The sequence below is a fragment of the Giraffa tippelskirchi genome, chromosome 8, assembly GCF_054371585.1.
Source record: "Giraffa tippelskirchi isolate mGirTip1 chromosome 8, T2T-mGirTip1v1.2.pri, whole genome shotgun sequence".
Taxonomy (NCBI): domain Eukaryota; kingdom Metazoa; phylum Chordata; class Mammalia; order Artiodactyla; family Giraffidae; genus Giraffa; species Giraffa tippelskirchi.
In genome coordinates, this window is record NC_137282.1 from 149905980 (window position 1) to 149929988 (window position 24009).

General features: G+C 39.4%; 1 protein-coding gene across 44 annotated transcripts in view; it reads right to left on the reverse strand.

Moving 5' to 3' along the window:
• CDKAL1 (CDKAL1 threonylcarbamoyladenosine tRNA methylthiotransferase) overlaps positions 1-24009 on the reverse strand; it is a 918695-nt gene that overhangs the window by 392461 nt on the left and 502225 nt on the right. For 43 of the 44 annotated variants that reach the window (XR_014061588.1, XR_014061589.1, XR_014061593.1 and 40 more), the window contains one exon: positions 15453-15515. The exons of the other annotated variant lie outside the window; for it this stretch is intronic. Coding sequence is in view for 32 of the 43 variants with exons in the window: in XM_081518030.1 (XP_081374156.1) it covers positions 15453-15515 (63 nt within the window). In the remaining 11 variants the exon portion in view is untranslated. The remainder of the gene's footprint in view (positions 1-15452; positions 15516-24009) is intronic. 44 annotated transcript variants of the gene reach the window in all.

A 24009-nucleotide genomic window follows, 5' to 3' on the forward strand; every position in this document is an offset into this window, starting at 1 on the left:
CAGAATTTTCCACAGTTTATTGTGATCCACACAGTCAAAGGCTTTGGCATAGTCAATAAAGCAGAAATAGATGTTTTTCTGGAACTCGCTTGCTTTTTCGATGATCCAGCGGATATTGGCAATTTGATCTCTGGTTCCTCTGCCTTTTCTAAAACCAGCTTGAACATCTGGAAGTTCACGGTTCACGTATTGCTGAAGCCTGGCTTGGAGAATTTTGAGCATTACTTTACTAGCATGTGAGATGAGTGCAATTGTGCGGTAGTTTGAGCATTCTTTGGCATTGCCTTTCTTTGGGATTGGAACGAAAACTGACCTTTTCCAGTCCTGTGGCCACTGCTGAGTTTTCCAAATTTGCTGGCATATCGAGTGCAGCACTTTCACAGCATCGCCTTTGAGGATTTGAAATAGCTCAACTGGAATTCCATCACCTCCACTAGCTTTGTTAGTAGTGATGCTTTCTAAGGCCCACTTAACTTCACATTCCAGGATGTCTGGCTCTAGGTGAGTGATCACACCATCGTGATTATCTGGGTCATGAAGATCTTTTTTGTACAGTTCTTCTGTGTATTCTTGCCACCTCTTCTTAATATCTTCTGCTTCTGTTAGGTCCATACCATTTCTGTCCTTTATCGAGCCTATCTTTGCATGAAATGTTCCTTTGGTATCTCTAATTTTCTTGAAGGAATCTCTAGTCTTTCCCAATCTGTTGTTTTCCTCTATTTCTTTGCACTGATCACTGAGGAAGGCTTTCTTATCTCTCCTTGCTATTCTTTGGAACTCTGCATTCAGATGGGAATATCTTTCCTTTTCTCCTTTGCTTTTCGCTTCTCTTCTCTTCCCAGCTATCTGTAAGGCCTCCTCAGACAGCCATTTTGCTTTTTTGCATTTCTTTTCCATGGGGATTTTCTTGATCCCTGTCTCCTGTACAATGTCACGAACCTCTGTCCATAGTTCATCAGGCATTCTGTCTATCAGGTCTAGTCCCTTAAATCTATTTGTCACTTCCACTGTATACTCATAAGGGATCTGATCTAGGTCATACCTGAATGGTCTAGTGGTTTTCCCTACTTTCTTCAATTTAAGTCTGAATTTGGCAATAAGCAGTTCATGATCTGAGCCACAGTCTGCTCCTGGTCTTGTTTTGGCTGACTGTATAGAGCTTCTCCATCTTTGGCTGCAAATCCCTGATTACATGATTAACAATAAATTTTGCATTAATAATAAAAATAATTACAGCAGCAGTTATTTATTGAGAATGTACTGTATGCTTAGTACTAGTGGTGGAGCTGACATTCTATTAACTATGATTTTACTGGAAGAACAATAGCAGCCATTTTTTGAGCACTTATTATGTGCCTGCTAGGTGCTATTCCAGATGCTTTTCATTTCATCCTCAGGACAACCCTACGGTGCAGGTACTAGCAAATCCCACTGATTCTTAACTACATTTCTCCTTTACATTTTAGCATTTCTCAGTTTGAGACGCATCTTCTAATGAATGGTGTCTCACTATTATAATAGCTAGAGTTTTTTCTTTTCTTAGGGTTATATACATTTTCATTTTGCATAGGAGAAAATGGAGATAAATACAGCTTCAGTTTCTTGGCAAAGGTACACAGCTGGTACGTATTGGGTTAGCCAAAATGTTCTTTCAGGTTTTTCTGTAAGATGAAATCTGAATGAATTTTTTTTTTTTTTGCCAAGCCAATCTATGTGTCAGAATTTCAAGTTTTAAAAATGTGGAGATAGCTACATAAAATCAAAGATTCAATTATTCTATTTTTTTGTGGCTATTTCTGACAACTGAGTCGCTACACTCAAAAAAGAAATACAAATGAAAACTACAAGAAGATATCTTTCTCGAACAGGAAAGGATTTTAAAAGTCAGTTGACAAAGTATGTCAGAGAGGGTATGGGAGAACAACCTTGTTGATGAGCATGTACATTGCAACATCTTGTCTACTGGGTATTTGGCAATTCCTATTGTGATTTAAAATGCACTCACCTATGATCCCGTCATTCCACTTGTAGAAAGTTATCCTACAGTTAATATTTATACATGTATGAAATGACATGTGAGATTATACACTACAGCAATGAGTCTAAGATAAAAAGATCAGAAGTCATCCGAAGATCTATCAGTAAAAGTCTACTTAAATAAATACAGTACACATCTGGAGCAGCACATATTCATCTATTTTTTTATAAAAAGGAAAAAGGCAGCTCTTTATGTACTGATTGAAATTATCTTCAAGACACACTATAAAGTGAAAAGGAGAAGCATTTGAGATGGGTGAGAAGGAGGTTCAAAAGGGAGGAGATATATGTATACCTATGGCTGATTCATGTTGGGGTTTGACAGAAAACAAAATTCTGTAAAGCAATTATCCTTCAATTAAAAAATAAATAAATTTTAAAAAAGAGTATGTATGTACATAAAGACACATAGGAAGGTATGTGTTTTTATATGCAGAAAACAACTTGAGGTATACACAAAGAACTTAAAACAGTTGTTGCCTCTGGAGGGGAACAGGGATCTCTAATACTGGGTTAGGAGGGAGGACTTTCTTTGAATATGGTATTAAGTGCACATATTACCTACTTTATGATTAAAAACCAAGAACAAACTTAGTGCATCCTCCTGCAGCGGTGGTCATTACTACTGGAACATTCCAACTACACAGTGACATGGCCAGAGCACCAAACTGGCAATTAGAAGGCTGAATTTTCACCCTGTGTTTGCTGTGGGATAACGGGTAAGGGCTTGGTACAGTTATGGTATGCAGAGCAAAAGAAGAACAAAATACACTTCATACATGCAACACATTCGATTCTAGTCCATCAGTCTAGGATCGAATGTGTTGCATGTAAGGACAAGATATGATCTTTGTCCTGTTGATATTCATGGTGTAAAAGGAGGAAACAGTTACGTCAACAACAAATACATAACAGAACAAAATGACCCTAATGCAGCATTTGTTGTCACCTCCTCCTCTTGCCCCACTGGATTCTAAGCATTTTATCCCAGGTATTGTATCTGTTCCCTAAAAAACAAACAAGCAAGCAAAACTCATGGTTGTTGAATGGAGCTGAATTCTAAGAGCATGACAACTCAAATAATAAAGACATATGTTTGTCACAGTGGCAGGATGAGAACAATTTCCCAGGTGTATCAGAAAAGATGCAAAGACGATAAAATGAAACTGAGTCTTGAAGAAAGAGGAAGAATTCAACAGGACCAGAGAGATTTCTTTATGTGTACAAGACGTGGAATGGGGAGGGTGGTGGGATTATAGGAGCTTTCTAGTTTAAGAAGGGGGAAGGGACGGACACAGTGTTGATTTTTCGTGTTTCTGGCTCCAGGGGAAAGGAAGCAAGTCCCAGAATACATCACCAAGTTGAAGATCCCAAGAATTATAACCCATACAACTCCAAGAAGGATCATGTTAGAGGGTAAAAAGCAAAAACATCTAAGAAACTGTGTGGAGAGATGTAAAAGTAAGTGGCAATAGTAAGGAAATACAGTACAAACAATGGATGGGAAGATATTTAGCTCACAGGGAGAGAGACAAGCTGAAGAATAATCAAAGGAAGCACCCAGGCCCTAGAGGTGAGGGTGTATGTGTGTGCTGGTCACTCAATCGTGTCCGACTCTTTGCCACCCCGTGGACTGTTGCCTGCTAGGTTCCTCTGTCCATGGGATTTTCCAAGCAAAGACGGAGTGGGTTGCCATTTCCTTCTCCAGGGGAGGCTCCCAACCCAGGGATCAAACCTAAGTCTCTAGTGTCTCCTGCACTGGTAGATGTATTATTTACTATTGTGCTACCTGGGAAGCCCCTAGAGGTGAGGGGAGGGAAGCAAATGTAAAAGTGTTAACTACATCATAATTTTAAATTAAATTAGAAAAATAAAGTATTGATAAGAAATAAGAAGTGAGGAATATAGACAAACAAGCAACTTTAAAATTACTCCCTCAAAAAAAAAAGGGCCTAAATTGAACTAGAGATCTATGTCAGATGATTATATTTTACAGTAATTAAAAATGGAATAGTTTCCTTTCTTACTCATGTGTGTGCCATATAATGACAGAGCTACATTAAAAAGAACTTGAGTTTTTAAAACTCCTTTATTTTTATTTGACACACGTGCATTTAAAATACTTCTGGAAATCTGAAAAGCATCCAAAGCTAGAATGCTGAGTAATGAAAAATATTAACAATCATGAGAAGAAGCTGGTTAATTCATTTTTTTCTCAGATGCTAAAATTCTCTAGATTTCCAATTTCAAGAGAAGAGTGTTAATGTATATATTTAAAAAATGCCACCGATGCTAACTGTAATTATGTCTTCTTAACCTTGCACAGAAACCCTAGAGAGAATGAATTACTGGCCCATGGAAATACTTTCATTTCACTACTCTTTGTCATGAGAATTTTGGAAAATGTGTAAGTCACAATCTGTACTGAAGGCTGGTGATCGTAGGAGAGTGGTAAGTAGACTGAGGTCTGTAGCTGTTGTTAATGATGTGCTGAGGAAGATAGAGGCCAGGCCTGGGAAGAAAACTCTGCAAACAGAATCAACCCTCACACCACCAATGAAAAGATTCTCAACTGGCTGAAAACTTAAGCAGCAGAGCTATAGATGAGAAAAAAAATCAGGAGTAGCTTCCTTATTTCTCTAGTGGATGCCTGCATTACTTGCTTTAAGCATCACTGGCATTAATGCTTTTTAGTGTCAAAACATCTCAATAAAAAGAACTTCAGCTGGAGAGAAGTCACCAACATATTTTACAACAAAATGTATTGCTGGAGAAACAAAGCGTACTTTTCAAGGGGAATCTGAAAACTCTTCCTCGAAAATAAGCCATGAGCACTTTTTAATTTTAACTTCTGTGTCTTCTAAGCAATTTTCCAAACAGGTTTCCCAGGTTAAAACACAGTCACAAGATGTTAGAGAACAAAAGTTACATGAGTAACTTGTTTTATCTTCTTCATTAAAACAGTAAATGTTTGAAAAACCATCTGACATTGGTGTCAGTCTTTGACAGGGAGGCCAGGCACTTTATACGAGGATGGGGTTAGGAATAGGAAGAAAACTTGCGCATATCCTTCGTATTACATATAGGGGAGGTTCTAAACTCATTTTTGATTTCATTCTCTTTGGGATACTCTTTCCCCTCTCATCTTTCTATCTCAATTTATCAAAATGAAAAGTGTAATGCACATACAACTAGGGTTGCCAGATAAAAACAAAACATCCATTTACATGTGGATTTCAGATGAACGAATAAATTTTTAGTACAAGTAGACTCCAAATATTGCATGAGACATACTTATACTAAAAAAAAGGAAAGAAAAAGAAACAAATAAACAACAACTTGTTGTTTAGCTGAAGTTCAAGTGTAACTGGTGTCTTGTTTTCATTTGCTAATTGGCATCCCAACATGTTGGAAGGACTGATGCTGAAGTTGAAACTCCAGTATGTTGGTCATCTGATACAAACAGCTGACTCACTGGAAAAGTCCATGATACTGGGAAAGATTGAGGACAGGAGGAGAAGAGGGCGTCAGAGGATGAGATGGCTGGATGGCATAACCAATGCAATGGACATGAACTTGGGCAAACTTCGGGAGATGGTGGGAGACAGAGAGGCTTGGTGTGCTGCAGTCCATGGGGTCGGAAAGGGTGAGACATGACTGGGCGACTGAACAACAATGACAACCCAATATGCAACAGGCCTAATATGTCAAGTGGAGGGTGTGCTAGCTAAGTATGTTGTTGGGGAAGGCTGGTAAGTAATAGTGCCCACTGGTGGTCAGACAGAAAAAAAGGTTGGGGCAGGGTGTGTATCAAGACAGAAAGAAGCTGGTGATACATTTTAACTGCATGCAGAGGCTGATGGTTGCAGTTCCTTTTCCCTGCTCTGCCTATTTCTTCCTCATGCTAGTGAATTTCATAGAGGCAGTATATAACAATGACGGTAGAAAATGAGATACCTTTAGACTCGATAAATAATTTAGAATATAGTAACTGCCACTTCTATGAGGATTTTATTTTTTTACTTGAGATATGATTGAAACACATTATGTTAGTTTCAGGTGTACAACATAATGATTCAAGTTTTGTATATACTGCAAAATGATCAGAGTGGGTCCAGTTAACATATGTCCTCATACATGTAAGATATTTTTCTTTTAATGAGAACTTTTAAGATTTACTCTTTTAGAGATTTCCAAATACACACTACAAAATTATTAACCCTAGTTGTCATACTGTACATTGCATCTCCATGGATTATTTATGTTAAAATCGAAAGTCCTATCTTTTGACTCCCTTCATTCATTTCTCTCACCTACCACCACCACCTGCCTCCGGAAATCATCAATCTGTGTTTTTGTTTGTTTTTTAATCTATGAGTTTATTTTGCTTTGTTTTAGATTTCACATTTAAGTGAGATCATGCAGTATTTGTCTTTCTCTGCCTGACTTATTTCACTTAGCATAATGCCCTCAAGGTCCATTAGCAAGACTTCCTTTTATGGCTAAATAATATTCCGTTGTGTGTGTGTATACACACACACACACACATTTGTTTTCCTTATCTATTCATCTATCCATGAACGCTCAGGTTGTTTTCATGTCTTGACTATTGTAAATAAGGCTGCAATGAACAATGGGATGTATCTCTCTTGTAGAGTTAGTGTTCTTGTTTTCTTTGAATAAATAACCAAAAGTGGAATTGTTGGATCACGTGGTAGTTCTGTTTTCAATTTTTTGAGGAACCACCAGACTGTTTTCCACAGTGGCTGCACCAACTGATAATAGTATGCAAGGATTCTTTTTCTCCACATCCTTACCAACATTTATTTCTTGACTTTTTGATAACGGCCATTCTGTGTGAGTTAATATCTCACTGTGGTTTTGATTTGCATTTCCCTGATGATTAGTGATAAGGGCTTCCCTTATGGCTCAGCTGGTAGAGAATCTGCCTGCAATGCAGGAGACCCCGGTTTGATTCCTGGGTCAGGAAGATCCGCTGGAGAAGGGATAGGCTACCCCTCTCCAGTATTCTTGGGCTTCCCTTGTGGCTCAGCTGATAAAGAATCCACCTGCAATGCAGAAGACCCCAGTTTTAGATCTCTGGGTTGGGAAGATCCCCTGGAGAAGGGATAGGATACCCAAGAGAGAATTCCATGGACTGTATAGTCCATGGGGTCCCAAAGAGTTGGACATGACTGAGAGACTTTCACTTTGATTCCTTTGATTTTGATGATCAGTGATGCTGAGCATCTTTGCAGGTGTTTGCTGGCCATCTGTATACCTTCTTCTGTAAAATGTCTATTCAGATTCTCTGCCCACTTTTTAATTGAACTGTTTGTGAGGTACTTTGCTACTGAGTTGTATGAGTTCTTTATATATTCCAGATGTTACTCTCTCATGAGATACAAGATTTGCAAATATTTTCTTCCATTTGGTAGGCTGCCTTTTCATTTTGTTGATGGTTTCCTTTGCTGTGCAGGAGCTTTTTAGTTTGATGTAGTCCCACTTGTTTATTTTTGCTTCTGTTGCCTTTTAGATTTTCTTTTGATTACTTTTTATCAATACTTTTACATTGAATGCTAGCAAAATATTTGACCATGAATGTTGTTTCTCCTTATTCTTGATATTTCCTGGGAGCAGCTGGGCAAAGAGGTGTGAGGTAAGAGAGCATGCTACTAAATAAAACCTTCTTAAATGAGGACCTGGGGAATTTTCTGACTTCTGATTTAGAACCACAGCTGCCTATAAAAGAAGTCAGAAATGCTAGCTGGGGTCCTGATAAATGGAACAGGTTTCCAACCTGTCCTGCTGCCACTTTCCCATCTCCATGTGACTTCAGTTGATTCCCTCCTCAACCTTTCTTTGGGCTCGAGGCTTATAAGGCTGGCTCGCACTATTTCTCTGGCTTGGATATCCCCTGCTGTTTTGGCTCTAAACATTCCAACCTTTAGCTGCAACTTGTCCCGTACCCACCCTCACAGATGGGAGCTGAGAGGAGAGCAAGGTGAACAGGCTCTGCGAACAGAGTGCCCAACAGTGCTTAACGATCATCTGTTAGTCTCTGATGGTAGAAGCCCTGATGTCCAGCTTAAATTAAGTTTCCCTTGCCCCAGGCTGACGGTGGATTTATCAGATTGGGGAAGAGTGGGGGTGAGGGTGGTAGTTCTCGGCGTAAGCTTGGCTGCTCTACTGTCTGCTTTATGGGGAAGCAGTCAGTGCAACCTTTGATGCTTTTCCCCTTGACTGTTTCTGTCCTCTCTCTCTTATTACTTCTCCTACCTCTGTGTCTACATGGAGTTTGCCTATTTAGATTTAGATTTGCAGGTGGAGGGTAAGAAGGCCCATTTTGACCTGGAACTTGAGTTGCGCTCATCAATCCACCTTTATTAGAACCTCTTAATCTGCAGATCTGCAGCTACTTGTGGCGGAGGGGTGATGGAGCATGGATTCTGGAGCTAAACTGCCCTGTAACTTACTAGTGGTGTGACCTTGAGCAGTTTCTTAACCTATGTCTCAGTTTCATCATTTGTAAAACAAGGGATACTGCTGAGTTGGCCAGAAAATTTCTTTGGGTTTTCAGTAAGATGGTACACAAAGCTCTGAATGAACTTTTTGGCCAATCCAATAACAGTACTGATAGAGTTGGTATGAAGATTAAATGTGCATATGCAAAGCTCTGAGAATAGTACCAGTTACATGGTGTGCTTTAAGTAGTGTAATAATGATGATGATGATGATAATTCAATTAGATTCCAGTCTCCTTGCCAATCCTCAGGGAAACTGCAAGAGCAGAATTCTGACATCTATGGGTCCCTGGATATATCATTTTAACATACCACTAAAATCTTCATTATTTACATATACTTCCATAAAACCTATTCCTGAAGTTACAGTAACAAAATAAGTCAATGTGTTTAAAAAAAAAGTTTAATTTTCAGAACAATGCCATGTTAGAAGGAAAAGAGAAAAAGACAATGGTACAATATCAAAGTTAGGCTCCAGGAAACATGCCCTGTTATTCAACTTGAATCACAAGCTGAGAAAAGTTAAAAATAAAGAAAATGCTTTTGGATCAGGTTGGCATGGATCAGGAAGCAAAAGGGAGTCTAGAGATACCTGTTCTTGAAGCCAAAAATAGCACAACTATATCTGCCTCTTTGGTAACAATTATATGGTTACCTTGAGTGGGAAGCACAGATTTTACACCAAAAGAGCTCTTGAGAATGCCCGTTATTTTGAGACTGAGTTACTCATACGACTTTAGTGTAGAGTTCCTGAGGCCAACGAAATGAGTTTAATATTTACTGAAGTGCTCCCTTCCCTGTGTTCCAAGGCCATAACCTGAGCATGGTTTTAGTATGCTCTATGCTCTTTAGTTTACTAAAACTAAAACTATGGTTTTAGTATGACATGTGACAAATGTAACAATAAGGGAACTCAATCAGACGTTTATCCAATTGTTCCTGCTATTTAGCAACATCCCCCAAATTACTTTTTAAACAACTTTTAGTCTTTGCCAAAGATGGGGACTAGAGTTGAGTGCACAAATGGCTTTGCCCAATCTGCTGCAGAGAACCGTTTTAAGCACGGCATAAACATAGCTTGTCTCTTCCTCTGTATGTGCCATGAAAATCTGGCTATCAAAGAGTGCTGGATCCATTAGGAACTGAAGTTGCTATTTCCAGACAGCAGATAGCTCAAAGCCCAACAGGGCCAGCAGGCAATAATCCAAACCCGCATCTCCTCTAAATGTACAACCCAAGGCACTCTGATGCTACTTCACTCCAAACACAGGGCATGATGAAGGTTTGACAGTTCTGTAGCTGCCTCAGGATTGAGTCAAATGGCTGTGACTCTTCAAACATAAAGAACTGGATAAAGTAACTTCTATCTTACATTACTAGACAGATGTGATTAATGGAAAAATGTAAATCAGTAGATGATTTTCTGAAATGAAACTGTTCCTTTGGCTTAAGTTGTGATATGTGGATTTATGAAACTTGATGCCATAGAGATTACTAGTCTCCTAGGGAAGAAAGGACAATATATAACCGAAGACTTTTTTACCCCAAGCCTTCTGAAATAGATTGGGTTTCTGCCCAAATGAAGCTGCAGAAAATATAATTTTACACTTTCTATTACATAGTTCACTACACACTAGTAGGTACGAATTCCAAGAAGTATTTGTATTCACAACAGTTCTTAAGGTAATCTTAGGAAGTGTGGATAAGGAAAACACACGTCAATTATTTTCGTATATTTAACACTGCAGGTAAAAATGCACTGTACTGGACTTCCCTGGTAGCTCAGTGGTTGAGAATCTGCCTATCATGCAAGGCACATGGGTTCAATCCCTGGTCTGGGAAGATTCCACATGCCTCAGGGCAACTATGTCCATGTGCCACAATTACTAAGCCTGCCCGCCTAGAGCCCGTGCTCTGCAACAAGAGAAGAAACCAGAATGAGAAGCCCATGCACCACAAATAGAGAGTACCCCGCTCACTGCAACTAGACAAAGTCTGTGCACAGTAATGAAGACCCAGTGCAGCCAAGAATAATTAAGCAATTTTTAAAAATGCATTGTACTAATTCACTATTTAGAAGTATTCACTCAAGTTACACCTAGAATAAGCTTTAGGATAAAAATATAATGATTCTCAAAGGCCTTAATAATTTTAGAGTATCTAATTATATAAATAAATAATTGGGGGGAAGACAGATTCTACCATTCTCACCTCTTATGCTTTCATACATTTTCTGTCCCACCTGGGTAATTTCTTTACCCAATTACCAATACATGTTCAACCACTATTTGACTATTTCCCATTATTAAACCACTCTCTATAGTAATACATACTTTATTTATCCAACATTATTAACAACCAGCTCTTCCTAAGAGAGTTTTCAGGATAAATACAATTTATTCTTAAAAGATCAATGTTTGTAAAAATAGATTAGACACATCTCTACTATTTTTTAAAGAAAACATCTGTTTCCTGAGGTAATTTAGGTCCAATTATTTTACTCTGGGACTACAAAAAATGTATTATAGGGATATTTGGATCCACATTAAGTGGCCTTGGGCAGCTGCACATTTAGAATCCTTCTGTTAATGACTTAGAGCTTTTACGGCCGAGCTTGTCCTTGCATTCATTTTGCATGCTGCCGCTTCTTAATGGAGCTCTGATTTCTTGAAGCAATAACCACCCTCTTTTTAATTGCTGCTAGAGTTGACTGTGGTTTGGGAAACCAGGCATCTATGTTTGTTAGAACTTTTTTTTTTTTTTAAAGTGGACTGTTTGTGGATGGAGAACTGAAGAACTAATGAGGCAGGGAGAGAGAATCAGATGATTGTGACAGTCTGGACCTAAGCTGGCTTACTTTCAGGTTCTGGGTTGTGTTTTTGACGGCTAAGATCGCTACACAAAAGACCTCCGGTTGAGTGATTTTCTGTCTATTCATATGCTAACTTCTCAAGTGTATTCAATTCACAGGCAGCTGTTTTTTTGGACACAGATGAGTCTGTTTACAGTTCAAGCGATACATGTCTATGTGTGTAGAAAAAAATCATTAAAATAACACTGGTCACCAAAAGACAAAGAAAAGTTTACTTCACCAACACAAGTATGTTTCTACTCATGTGTGTCCACTGATTTATGTAGAAAATTATTCAAACAACAGTCACTAAAAGAAAATGAGAAGCCCACTTCACAAAATACAGAAACTGTAACAATGACAACCTGTTAAAAAGACTCACTTTTAATGGTCGACTATATGTTAATTCATATAGATTATCTATGTTTAGGAAGTATTAAATTTTGCAGATGTAAAAACTATTACAGACCTAAACAGAATTGTGTACCTTTTCCTTTCCAAGTATGCTCACATTTTTATAGTAGCATTTTACAATAGCAAATTATAAACATCTGTGTTTAACTGATAAACCTAGATTTCCCCCAACACATAATTCTGATAATATGTAACAAGAAAGAAAAGAAGGAAATAGGAAAGAGAGAGACATCTTATATATGCATGGCAGTATTTTCTTCAGGTCAGAGACAAAAACCATATGCTAATCTGCACAGCTTTAATAACAACATTCTATTGACAGCCTATTCCACTTATCCTTGACTTATCCAAAGGAAAAATGCAACTCCAGGTTGGCTGTCCTTGGCCTGGGAGACCTTTGGTCCTATAAGCTTGTGGTTAGCTGTGATGCGGTTTCAGAAATTCCAAGGTCTGTTTATTATGTGTTTATTAAAACAACAGAGGAAAGAATATAATGTACACAACACAATCAGCTTACCTGCGGCTACTAGATTTCCTTTACCAATGTTCCCTTTTTATTAGGAGAGAGAAATGAGACTTAGGGTTTGGTCAAGCCTTTCTGTGTATGTTTACGAGAATTCCTAAAAACAATTTTTTAAAAAGATGAACACAGGACTAGAGATAACAATCCAAAGCAAAATTCTTCCAGGCTCCAGCAAAATTTGACTTAGAATATTAAAAAAACAAATCGAGTATGTTCCTCAAGACTCATTCTGAGTGCTCATTTTGCCCTAAGCTCTATTTGCTTTTTGCAACAGCACTTAGAGAAAACCAACTGACCATTTACAACCTAAACAATGGCTTTCAAGTCTGATTAAGAAACGCACCTGGCTTCACTCAAACAACAAATCTGTTTAACCTGGTGACTTTCCTGTGTCTGGGGTTAGGCAGGAGCAGTCTCAGTTTGGCGGAGAAAAGAACAAACGTAAGTGACTCACTGAGAACAAAATGGTGGGACTGACTCCCCTTTGTTATTACAACTGTTTAAACAGTTTCTTGAAGGTAAGACTATCATTTAAGTGACCCACCATAATTTGGGATGAATCCCCAGAAAATTATGCCAACCTGAGAACAGGATTTGCATTTCTGAGTTTACTCAGCATTATGAATCTTCTGAAATGCTAAGTATTCCTTCTCTGGTATAAATTTACATCAAGGGAAGAATGAACAATTAAAAAAATCTAGCTAGAGAAGAAGAGAATACCTTAACACTCACTCCCAGGAGTAGACCATAGTGGTTTTTTTTTTTTACTTCTGGCATCATTTATACTATGGAAAATTTCAATCATATAAAAAAAAAATACACAGAATAGAAGGATGAACTCCCCCAAACCAATAATTTAGTTTTGATAATCATCAACACAAGGCCAACCTTATTTTTACTGTGCCCTACTCACGTTCCCCTTTTAATTCTATTTTAAAGCAAATCCCAGACAGCCTATATTTTATGTTATATAAGCTTTCATTTACGACATATGTATACATTTAACCTGAAAGATCGCTCCAGAAAGCTCACTCATTGAGCATGAGATGTTTAAACCAATTTTAACCACATCTTACAAAACATTTTACAGTAAAAGATATCTGCCTAGAAAACTAATTTGAATATAATTGGGTAATTAAAATGACAAGGTAACTCAAATCACAATCTTCTATTATTTTATTTATGGAGAAAAAAAGGACATTCTAATATTGAGAAAACAGTGCACCTCACTCACTCATTCAAAGGACATGGTTAAAAGTAAAATGGTTAAACTTGCCTGGAAGGAGTTTAGAAAAACATGAGGAGGTGAGTAAGGGGAAGGAGAAATTTTCCTAGAAAATTTTACTGCACATATAGAATAAAACAGAATGCCATCAGGCTAAACCTTGGGTGCTTCAAAAATCACTCATCAAGCCGTCCAGCTACTTAACAGTAATTTATGACCAACCTTAAAGCAAAGATCAAAAGGAATTCCATCTAGCATTTATGTTCAATTTCTCACTGCCTGATGACTAATTTGTAGAGGAATGAAGTCTTCACGGAGGAAGCCAAAATCATCTGAGGTGACTTTGATACAATGCCACAAAGGATATGAAGAGGAAGCCAGGAGAAGCTGTGAGTGGCTAAGCTTCATTAAGAGTTCTAATAAAAGAATAATGGAATTTCCCTTAACAGTGAATTCAAAAAATGTTAGAAAAGTGGGCAAAATTAGACAAGTCAGGCTAAACCTTTGATTTGTCACAGCCTATTGTTGCTGCTGGTGTTAAATATTAACATCAGCCACTGTTGCATTTATGTTAATTACATGACACTGTCTAAAAAAATCAGGCAACTTTCCCATCGGAAATCTGGCCAATCTCACTCCTCTGGCTGTCGTGCTACTTATCAGCCTGCACCTTCCGCCTGCATTGCCAGACACTCCTGGTTTGCTCAAGCTCTTTCCAACAAATTACTATTCTGCAGTGATCGATTTCACTTGAAAAATTTAACTTGAAATGATAAACGTTTAGTCTTGTACATCGCTGCGGTCACATGGAATACAAACATCTCTTTTGACAGATTTTTGATGCTTAAGTCAACTGGTCACTATAGAAAAACCAGAAGCTATTCAAATTCTTTCAACTTCTATGAACAACTGGCACAATTTTTTTCCTCCTGAATCCAGACATCTCTGTATTCTCAAATGAGGAAAGTAGTTTTCACACTCCTTGTTTTGGCTAGTTAAAAAATCCTTATCACATGTCTCCTTGTAAATTCATAGATAAAGATTTAAGTTTATATCAGCATTTCAACTGTGCAAATGTTTTGTTTGCTTCTGAAATCACCTCAAATTAACAGATTTATCGGAACCTTACATGATATAGAAGACTTGAACAAGTCTCAGGATACCTTTTCATATATTTCCAAATGAAGATGTGGCATTGCACATTTTCTTTAAAAGGTTAGTGTTTTTTTGTTTTTGTTTAAAGAATTTATGTTTTACAAATATATGGTGAAATACTTATCAGTGAGAAGAGGCTTAAGAACAGGCAGTGGACAGTGTGGGGTATAAATGCAACAAGATTGGCAGTGGATCCATGAAGCTATTGGATGGATGAAGGGCCAAGGTCATTACACTATGTGGTCTTCGGCACAGCAAAGGTGTTGGGAGTGAATATTTCAGGTATAATTCTAGGCACTGCTTTCTATTAGAGTTTTTTTTTAAGAAATATAACTTTCTGTCAGGAGCAATGGTGAACCGAGAGTTGGCAGATAATATTTCAATTATCTTCACCAATTCAAAAGCCAAGTTCATTTACTACACTGTCTGGAAAGAAAAAAATCCACTAATCAAAAAACACCCCCAAATCTGTCTTTTCACAGTCTTTGAGGCTTCAGTGACAATATGTAACCAGATTTTAATGTGAATACAGGAGAATATTTTAGTTCAGAAATACAAATTTTCTCTCTTCTTTACAAGAGATAAAGAGTTAAAAATTAAAACTGAAATATAAATGTAATTGGTAGAAGTGTACTTCAAAATCACTGTGTACTGGTGAACATTTTGCTCGACGTTCAGAAGGACTTATATTACCCAATCACACTAATAACATGCTTCTCTTACCTTGTGATCATATGGGTTGTACGAATGAAATATCCGAGAAAGCTCTTTTGTTCTTTGCTTTTTCTGTGGGAGAAAACACAAACCTTTGAGTTGACAGGTGACAAAAAAACACACACGTGTATATACCTAAATGTAGATCTCAGCTCTGTCTCTCTACTTACTTTATGACATTATTTCGAGATTTTTCCTTTGTGCAGGCCGAGGACCTACACGGTTAATTTGGGATGAATGGATACAACCAGGAACCAAGGCCACTTGGTGGTCATGTGGATCACTGTCACACACCAGCCAGGCAATCTCTTTCTGGAAAGTTTCATAATTACAACTCTACTTATTATAAATGTACAGTTCAGAGACTAAAATGAAAAAAAGCTATGAAAAGAAAGGAAACACATTTAGAATACTTTCAGTTTCACAGCAACACCAACTTCTGTTACTCTGAGTTGGGCATGAGCAGGACTTCCTAGTGGCTCAGCGGTAAAAGAATCTGCCTGCAATGCAGGAGCTGAAGGAGACACAGGTTGGAGCCCTGGATTGAGAAGACCCCCTGGAGAAGGGAATGGCAACCCGCTCCAGTATTCTTGCCTGGAGAATCCCATGGACAGAGAAGCCTGGTGTGCTACAGTCCACAGGGTCACAAAGAGTTGGACACGACTCAAGTGACTTAGCACACATGCACGCATACATATACGTGACTGCTATAGATATAATGGTGTCTCACACACAGTAGGCACTCAATAAATATTTGTTGAACTAACGAATAAACAAATATACCTGAGCTAGACAGGCATATACCAACTGTATCCGTAATGACAACACATAACTCTCATACATAGTTATGAGAAGAAAAGCCCCCTTCACTTTTCATGATGCCTTCTTCATTACAAGAAGCAAGGCCTCTCCATCTCCTTACCCCCAGCATCTGTGATAATGGAGGGTGCTGTTCTCTTACGAGAGGTGACTGTAAGAATCAGCTTGTTTACTAATCCACTGTGATCTGTCCACCTTCCCATAACCACTGTGAGAAATTCTGTGGATGATTCCAGACCTTCTGTGCATATATCTTCACACACAACTGATTACTTTTACTTTCAAAGAAAAAGGATCATTCTGTATACATTCTTCTGAAATTTACTTTTTTTCCACTTCACTATTTATCCTTGCCAAACTTCAGTGCTTGTATATCCAGCACTGTGATCCCTTAAGAGTTCTAAAATCCAAAAACTTCTGAAACCTGAACTTTCTTCCTACAATGCACTTCAACTTATAAATATAATGATAATCTTTGCACAAACATCTAGGCCAGCTTGAGAGTGTGCGTATTTTTAAAAGGATAAATTATGGAAGTCCAGTTGCAGGATCAAGGAGTAGACATATTTATTACTTTGATAGGCAGCCTCCCTCCTGCAGAGAGTAGACCAACCTTTCCTCTCACCAAGAGTGAATGAGAAAAAGGATTATGGCTTAGGTTGGAAATTCTTAATTTCTCTTTTCTGTTTAAAGGTTAGAACATCTATAAATTTAGAGAAAAGACATTTTAAAAAACAGGTATTAAATACCATCCCGGCCGCTGATTATAGAATGCATTTCTTGTATTTACATTTTGTGTATCATAGAGTTAGCCCACTTCAGTTCAGTTCAGTTGCTCAGTCGTTTCCAACTCTGTGATCCCATGGAATGCAGCACACCAGGCTTCCTTGTCCATCACCAACTCCCAGAGCTTGCTCAAACTCATGTCCATTGAGTCGGTGATGCTATCCAGCTGTCTCATCTACCACATCTTAAAATTCTGTTATGAGAGAGGCCAGTCTGTCCTTAAGACTGTCTCCGTCTGGCTTCTGGGTCTACTCTGATGTTGTTGATCCTTGCCTGGTATCCATGTTTCCTAGGGAAGGATTTCCTTCCTTTAAACTCCAGTCTCCTGAGCACATCCATCGCACCTCCCCAGGGTGAAACCCATGTAGATCTTCAGCACCGGTCCTACATGACCTTTGGCATCTACCTGGTTGAGGAGTCAGAGCTAACATCAATGAGGCCCTTGTGTTAACAGTCATTTGTACACACTCACGGGTTTCCTACAGGTTAGTTTCCTACTTCAGAACTGTCTTTGGAGCCCAATTCAAGTAAGCAGTCCTTCAAATCACTTGGCCTGTTTCCACATTCTGACACCCACTAGCAGACACCCCTCCCTGCAGCTCAGCCAAAATTTCTACTTCCCCTGTCCACCTCTGAGCCATGTTTCTGACCACCTGGCTGCCCAGTAACCTAACTCCATTTCTCTGGAGAGCAGAGATGTATGTATAACTGTATGGAAACAGTTTTGTGGCTCTCCGAACCCTGGCATCTGTTCTGAACAGGTCACCTGCCCACCAGAGTTTTCATTAGCTTCTAATTTTCTCTTTCCTTTCCATACACCCACTTAGCTGGTTTAACCGTTCTTGGCTTATACTTCAATCAGAAGAGAAATGACGGATATTAACACTTCCTTTGGTAGGAGACAATATAAAACACTGGGTTTTTTTTTTTTTTCAGAAAGGAAATTATGCTAGAGAAGATAAAATAGGCGGCATATCAGTATTCAGCTTAGGAGGTGTCCCCAGGACTGATCAGTCCAAAAATGGTAGAGCTACCAGCTTGAGTCAGCAAGTGGATAAGGGATAGGCAGAGGTAGCTTGGTGTGGCCTTTTTATGTGGGTTTGGATTTTATATCTTTATTTTGATAGCTAAAACCTAAATATACCTTCTATTATTTGGGGAAGAAAGTAGGGTATAAATAAATAGCAAATAACACTATTCAGATTAAACCCCAAAAGAAGACAGTGAGGAAAGAATGCCCTTTTGTCTGACAACAAATTTACTATATACAACTATAGTGAAGTCTTGGCTGTGACTATGGAAGGTTATGTATTATTAGTCCAGTTAACTGAATACCACTGCTGTTTTTCCTGTGAGGTCAGAGTCATGTAGCCCAGAGCTGCATCTTCTGGGATCTAGAATAGGGGTTGACAAATGATGGCCCCTGGGTCAATTCAGCCTATTGTCTGTTTCTGCAAATAAAATTTTAATGAAACATAGTCACACTCACTTGCTTATGTATTATCTATAGCTACCTTCACGCTATAACAGCAGAATTTGAGTGGCTGCAACAGAGGCTCTATAGTTCATAAATCCTAAAATATTTACTATCTGACCCTTTACAAAAAAAGTTATAGAAATAGGCATCTCTGATCTATTCATAGAATTTCTATCTTTGACCATGTCCACTTATGGCAATAGTCCCTTGACCCCAAACCAAATGAACAACTATTTGTCCAGCAAAATTCCTTGTTCCTTTTGCTCACTGGATGAAGACAGTTCAAGAATCAATCACAACCTATATCCTGACACATCAGGATGAACATATCAAGGAAAATATCAGTTAGCTGTTTTTTCAGGATTTTGCATTCTGAGCATTCTATATTCAGACAGAGAATGTTACAAGTTGTTTTTAAGAGCATGCTTAAATAGGAGCTTTCTGTACTTATATTATAACTGCAGGTGACAGAAACTTTGAGAAGAGACCCTTTACTAAATTCTAGCACTAAAGCCAGGTAGAAGGTTTTGTGTACAAGTAACTAAAGTAAGCCAGTTGCTAGTGAGCCAGTTTCTCACATGCAGACCATGTTAACAATACGAAGCTACAAGACTTGTTGAGCCTTGCTATCAGCAGTTTTAACTGAAACTAAAAGCTGAGCCAAAAATGGAATAATTAGATATTTTCCTATTGCATCACAGTGTGTCTAAATTACCTCCCACTTTTTCGCCTGTTCAAACAAACATCTCAGTCATGCAACCACCTGTTAATTCTCCAAGTGTTTAAAAAGTAAACATGTTAAACAAGTTGTGTGATGAACTTGGAATGAGGGTGGCCAAAGTACAATAAGTACAGCAAAAACCTCCCCGAGAACTGTGTAAGGTACCTTCAAGTCCACCTCATCACTAATCTCAAGGTCCAGGTCACAGAGATGTGCGTGCATGCTCAGTTGTGTCTGACTTTTTGCGACCCCATAAACTGTAGCCCACCAGGCTCCTCTGTCTGTGGGATTCTCCAGGCAAGAATACTGGAGTGGGTTGCCATGCCCTCCTCCAGGGGAAATGAGAATCTCACTCTGCAAGGACAGAAAACACCAATGACCCCTTTTATGTCCATGTTTAAACTCCCTTTCAGACAAAACCAAACAAAATTAAAGGTCCTAAGGGAGAATTTTTTTTAACAGTTCAGGTTTGCAGATAATGTAATTATTTCAATTTTCATCAAAGATAACAGAGCTCAGATCTGAAAGGCATTCCACATGTGATGAGAACCTGTATTTTCAACAAGATCAAAATATAATCAATTGAGTTTTAACAATATCCACCAATTTTACTTCTCCTGGTTCCCCAAACGAATTCAACACTTTCTAGGCCAAGTCTCTATTTATAGATTAAAGTTTTCAAAAATAAAGTAGTGTTGAGTATAAAGTGAAACTGTAATAACTCTACATATGGATTCTCAAAAACAAGAAAACCTACAAGCTTTCAAGGAGTTTGATGTGTTTAAGGTATGTCCTAATAAAACACAAGTGTTTCAGCAGGTCTTCATCATACTTTGTGGTAAGAAGACAAAAGAACAAGTTTGAGTTTCAGTGGACTGACTGCTGGTTTCTGGTTCTGTCTATAAGGAACTTCGAAGTTACTATTCTGAAAAATCAGCAACTTGTCTTGGACCCAGACGAGAGCAAAGGACACATGGAACACTGTTCCCCTCCCTCCCACCCTCGACTGGAGAGACCAACAAGCGACCAAGCAGAGCAAGTCCTTGCTGGAACCAGGGTCGGGGCAGGGAAACCTGAACAGTAGTTACTGGGAGCTCAGTGCTGACAACTTTGGGGGTTAAGGATTCCAACGGGATCCAGTTGTAGGGGGGCCCCACAAGGCTGTGAGATTTACCAGCAGAAGCTCAACAAGGTCCCCACAGAAAAATCAAAGAAAAATCCTCTTGGGCTTCTGGCAGGAGGAGGGGGAAAAGGAATCATTTTGGAATACACCAGTGCATTTTGCTCTTCACAAGTTCTGCCTCCAGGAGAAGCTAGCTAATCAGAGTCTAACCCGCTAGGGTATTACCAGAGCCTAACTGACCTGCGGAAGGGAACACACAGCTCCAGCCCACCTCGCCATCCTATCCCACCTAAAGAGAGAGAAAAACATTGAGAAACGCTTGTGAGGATCACAGTAAAGAGGCCTAGGCTAACTAAAAGACTGAGATGCAATCACAGGAATACAGAATACTGCCCCCCCCACCCCCACATCTTGCCATATTATTAAAGGCAGTTCCTTTTAACCAGGACATCATATCTGATGATCAAGAAACATCACAATGTATGTCAAAGGAAAAAACACCCACAATTTGAAGAGACAGAGCAAATGTCACAACCAGACATGGCAGAGATGTTAGAATTATCATAAAGCAATTATGATTAACACACTAACATCTCTAATGGGTAAAGCAAACAGCATGCAAGAACAAATGGACAATGGAAGCAGAGAGAGAGAAATCCTAAGGAAAAAAACAAAAGAAATGTTAGAGATCAAAAATAATGTAACAGAAATGAAGAATGTCTTTATGGGCTTATTAACAGAGTGAACACAGCTGAGGAAAGAATCTCTGAGCTAGAGGATATTTTGATAGAAACTTCTAAACTGCAAAGCAGAGAATAAACACTAAAAGAAAACAGAATATCCAAAGACTGTGAGATAAAAGGTATAACATATATGCTACTGGACTTATAGGAGGAGAAAAAAGAGAGAGGGGAGAAGACAAAGTGCTTGAAGTAAGAATGACCAAGAATTTCCCCAAACTAAGGTCAAATTCTGTAAGATTCTGGAACTAAACCACAGAGTCAGGAAGCTCAGAGAACATCAAGCAGGACACGTGCCAAGAAAACTACACCTTGGTATATCATTTTCAAATTACAGTAAATCAAGGTAAGAAAAAATCTTGAAAGGTGCCAGAAAGGAAAAAACACATTACCTGCAGAGGAGCAAAGGTAAGAGTTACATTAAACTTCTCTTCAGAAACCAAACATGCAAGGAGAGAGTAGAATGAAATATTTGAAGTGTTGAGAGACAAAAATCCACCAACATAGAATTCTGTACCCTGAACAATGATCCTTCAAAAATAAAGGAACAATTAAGGCCCATATCACATATGGGTGTGAGAGTTGGACCATAAAGAAAGCTGAGCGCTGAAAAATTGATGCTTTTGAACTGTGGTGTTGGAGAAGACTTTTGAGAGTCCTTTGGACAGCAAGGAGATCAAACCAGTAAATCTTAAAGGAAGTCAGTCCTGAATATTCATTGGAAGGAATGATGTTGAAGCTCCAATACTTTGGCCACCTGATGCGAAGAACTGACTCATTGGAAAAGATCCTGATACTGGGAAAGGTTGAAGGCAGGAGGAGAAGGGGATGACAGAGAATGAGATGGTTGGATGCCATCACCTCCTCGATGTACATGAGTCTGAGCAGGCTCCGGGAGTTGATGATGGACAGGGAAGCCTGGCGTGCTGCAGTCCATGGGGTTGCAAAGAGTCAGACATGACAGAGCAACTGAACTGAACTGAAGAATCTTTCAGACAAAGAAAAATTGAGGGAACCGGTTAAAAGAAACTCTTTAGAGAAAAGGAAAATAATATAGGTCAGAAATGTGAGCCTTATTTTTAATTGATCTAATAGGCAAGAGTTTGTTCAAAATAATAATAACAAAAACAATGTATTTGATTATGCATGCTCATGTACATGTGAAATAAGGCCTTACTCCTCCTGTAAGGCCACCACACAAGGGATGGGAAGAAGGGATGAGGATTATTTTGTTATTACAAAGTATTCACACTACCTGTGAAGTTTTATCATCCTATGTGAAAGTGGATCTTTTTTTTTTTTGGGATTAGTTAAAAATGGATGTTGTAAATTCTAGAGCAACTAATAAAATAAGTTAGTTGTTTTTCTAAGTATAACTGATATGCTAAGAAAGAAGAGTTTCAACACACTTACGTTTTCCTGCTTCCTTTCTGGCAGCGAGTCTAAGAAGTGGTTAGCCGATTAACTGGCAAGTAGCAGCAGCAAAGTCAGAGTGAGAGGACGGGCGCTGAGGAAACTCAGGCTCTGGATGGTCAGTTCTGAACAGCTGCCCTTTGTGCTGTGCAGGGGCAAGGGTGACTATTGGGCAGTGATGGTGCCGAGGGGACTAGGGGAGCGTGGCTCTAAATTCAATCCAAGGGCCTGGAGTCAAAACTCCAGGTAATAAGGGCTAGGGAACAAGGACTGGTCAGTCACTACACAACACAGAAGCGGCAGGTGTTCCACAGGAAAGCCAGAGAACCATGTTCTGAGACAAAAGGGTGGAGAGAACCAAGAGTTGCAAGGTAATAACAAAGGACTGAGAATCCAAAGGGGTGTTGGTGAAGGACTAGGAACTGGGAGAACCACAGTGAGAACAAGGACTAAGCAAAGAGTAGTCACAGACACTGAAGTCAGGGATGAGAAAGGAAGTGGCCGGGACACCTTCAGAGGTCAGTGAAGGCCGTGACTCCCAGGGATGTGGTCTGGGGCTGAGGCAGGTCTGATGTTGACCGTGGGATCCTCCATTATACTTTCTGCATGGGCAGGTTCCTCTAGTCAGCGTGTGGGCAAAGCGGGGCCCATTAAACTCAGCTGAAATAGGACAACGTTTCGCCGAAGAAGGAAAATCGTATCGCCTACTGGGGGGAGGTCAGTTTTTGATAAAAGCAGAAAGAAAAGAATTGAGTCTATAGATAGACTGTGCCATTTATAAACCATAAGAAAGTAGGTCAAGCACAGGCACACAGAGACAGAGAAAAAAGGACGTGGCTTTGTTGAACCAAAGAAACGGCTAACTGATTCGAGCGTATGGTGTAAGAACTGTGACAAACGATCAGATGTGTGTCTCAGAGAGAGTTTTGTCATGGTGTTAAGGATGGAGCACGGGAGCAAGGCTAGAGGCTGAAGGCTGAGAGAGGAGGGTGCAGTGGTTCCAGAAAGTGACACCATCCCACAGGAAGCGAGGGGCAAGCAGAGGAGGTGAGGTGAATGTGAGAAACAGCCCAGAGGCAGGACAGGGGGCACTTGGGTTAGCAGGAGTACAAGATGGGAGAGGGCAGAGGAAGACACCATGATTTTTGGCACAGACAGCTGAAAGGAGAGGGGTGCCCTACTCTAAGATAAGGAACCTAGACTGACAACACCTCTCTGACCACTGGGCGGGGCATCTACTCTGGCTGCTGCTGCTGCAAAGTCAGGTCAGTCATGTCCGACTCTGTGCAACCCCACAGATGGCAGCCCACCAGGCTCCTCTGTCCCTGGGGTTCTCCAGGCAAGAATACTGGAGTGGGTTGCCATTTCCTTCTCCAATGCATGCATGCATCTGCCCTGGACCTGAGTGTAAAATGAAGGAGTCGGGTTAGGTTCCACCCTGCTTGCAGGTCAGAATCTCTGGGGAGCCTTTCAAGTAAACCTGTGCT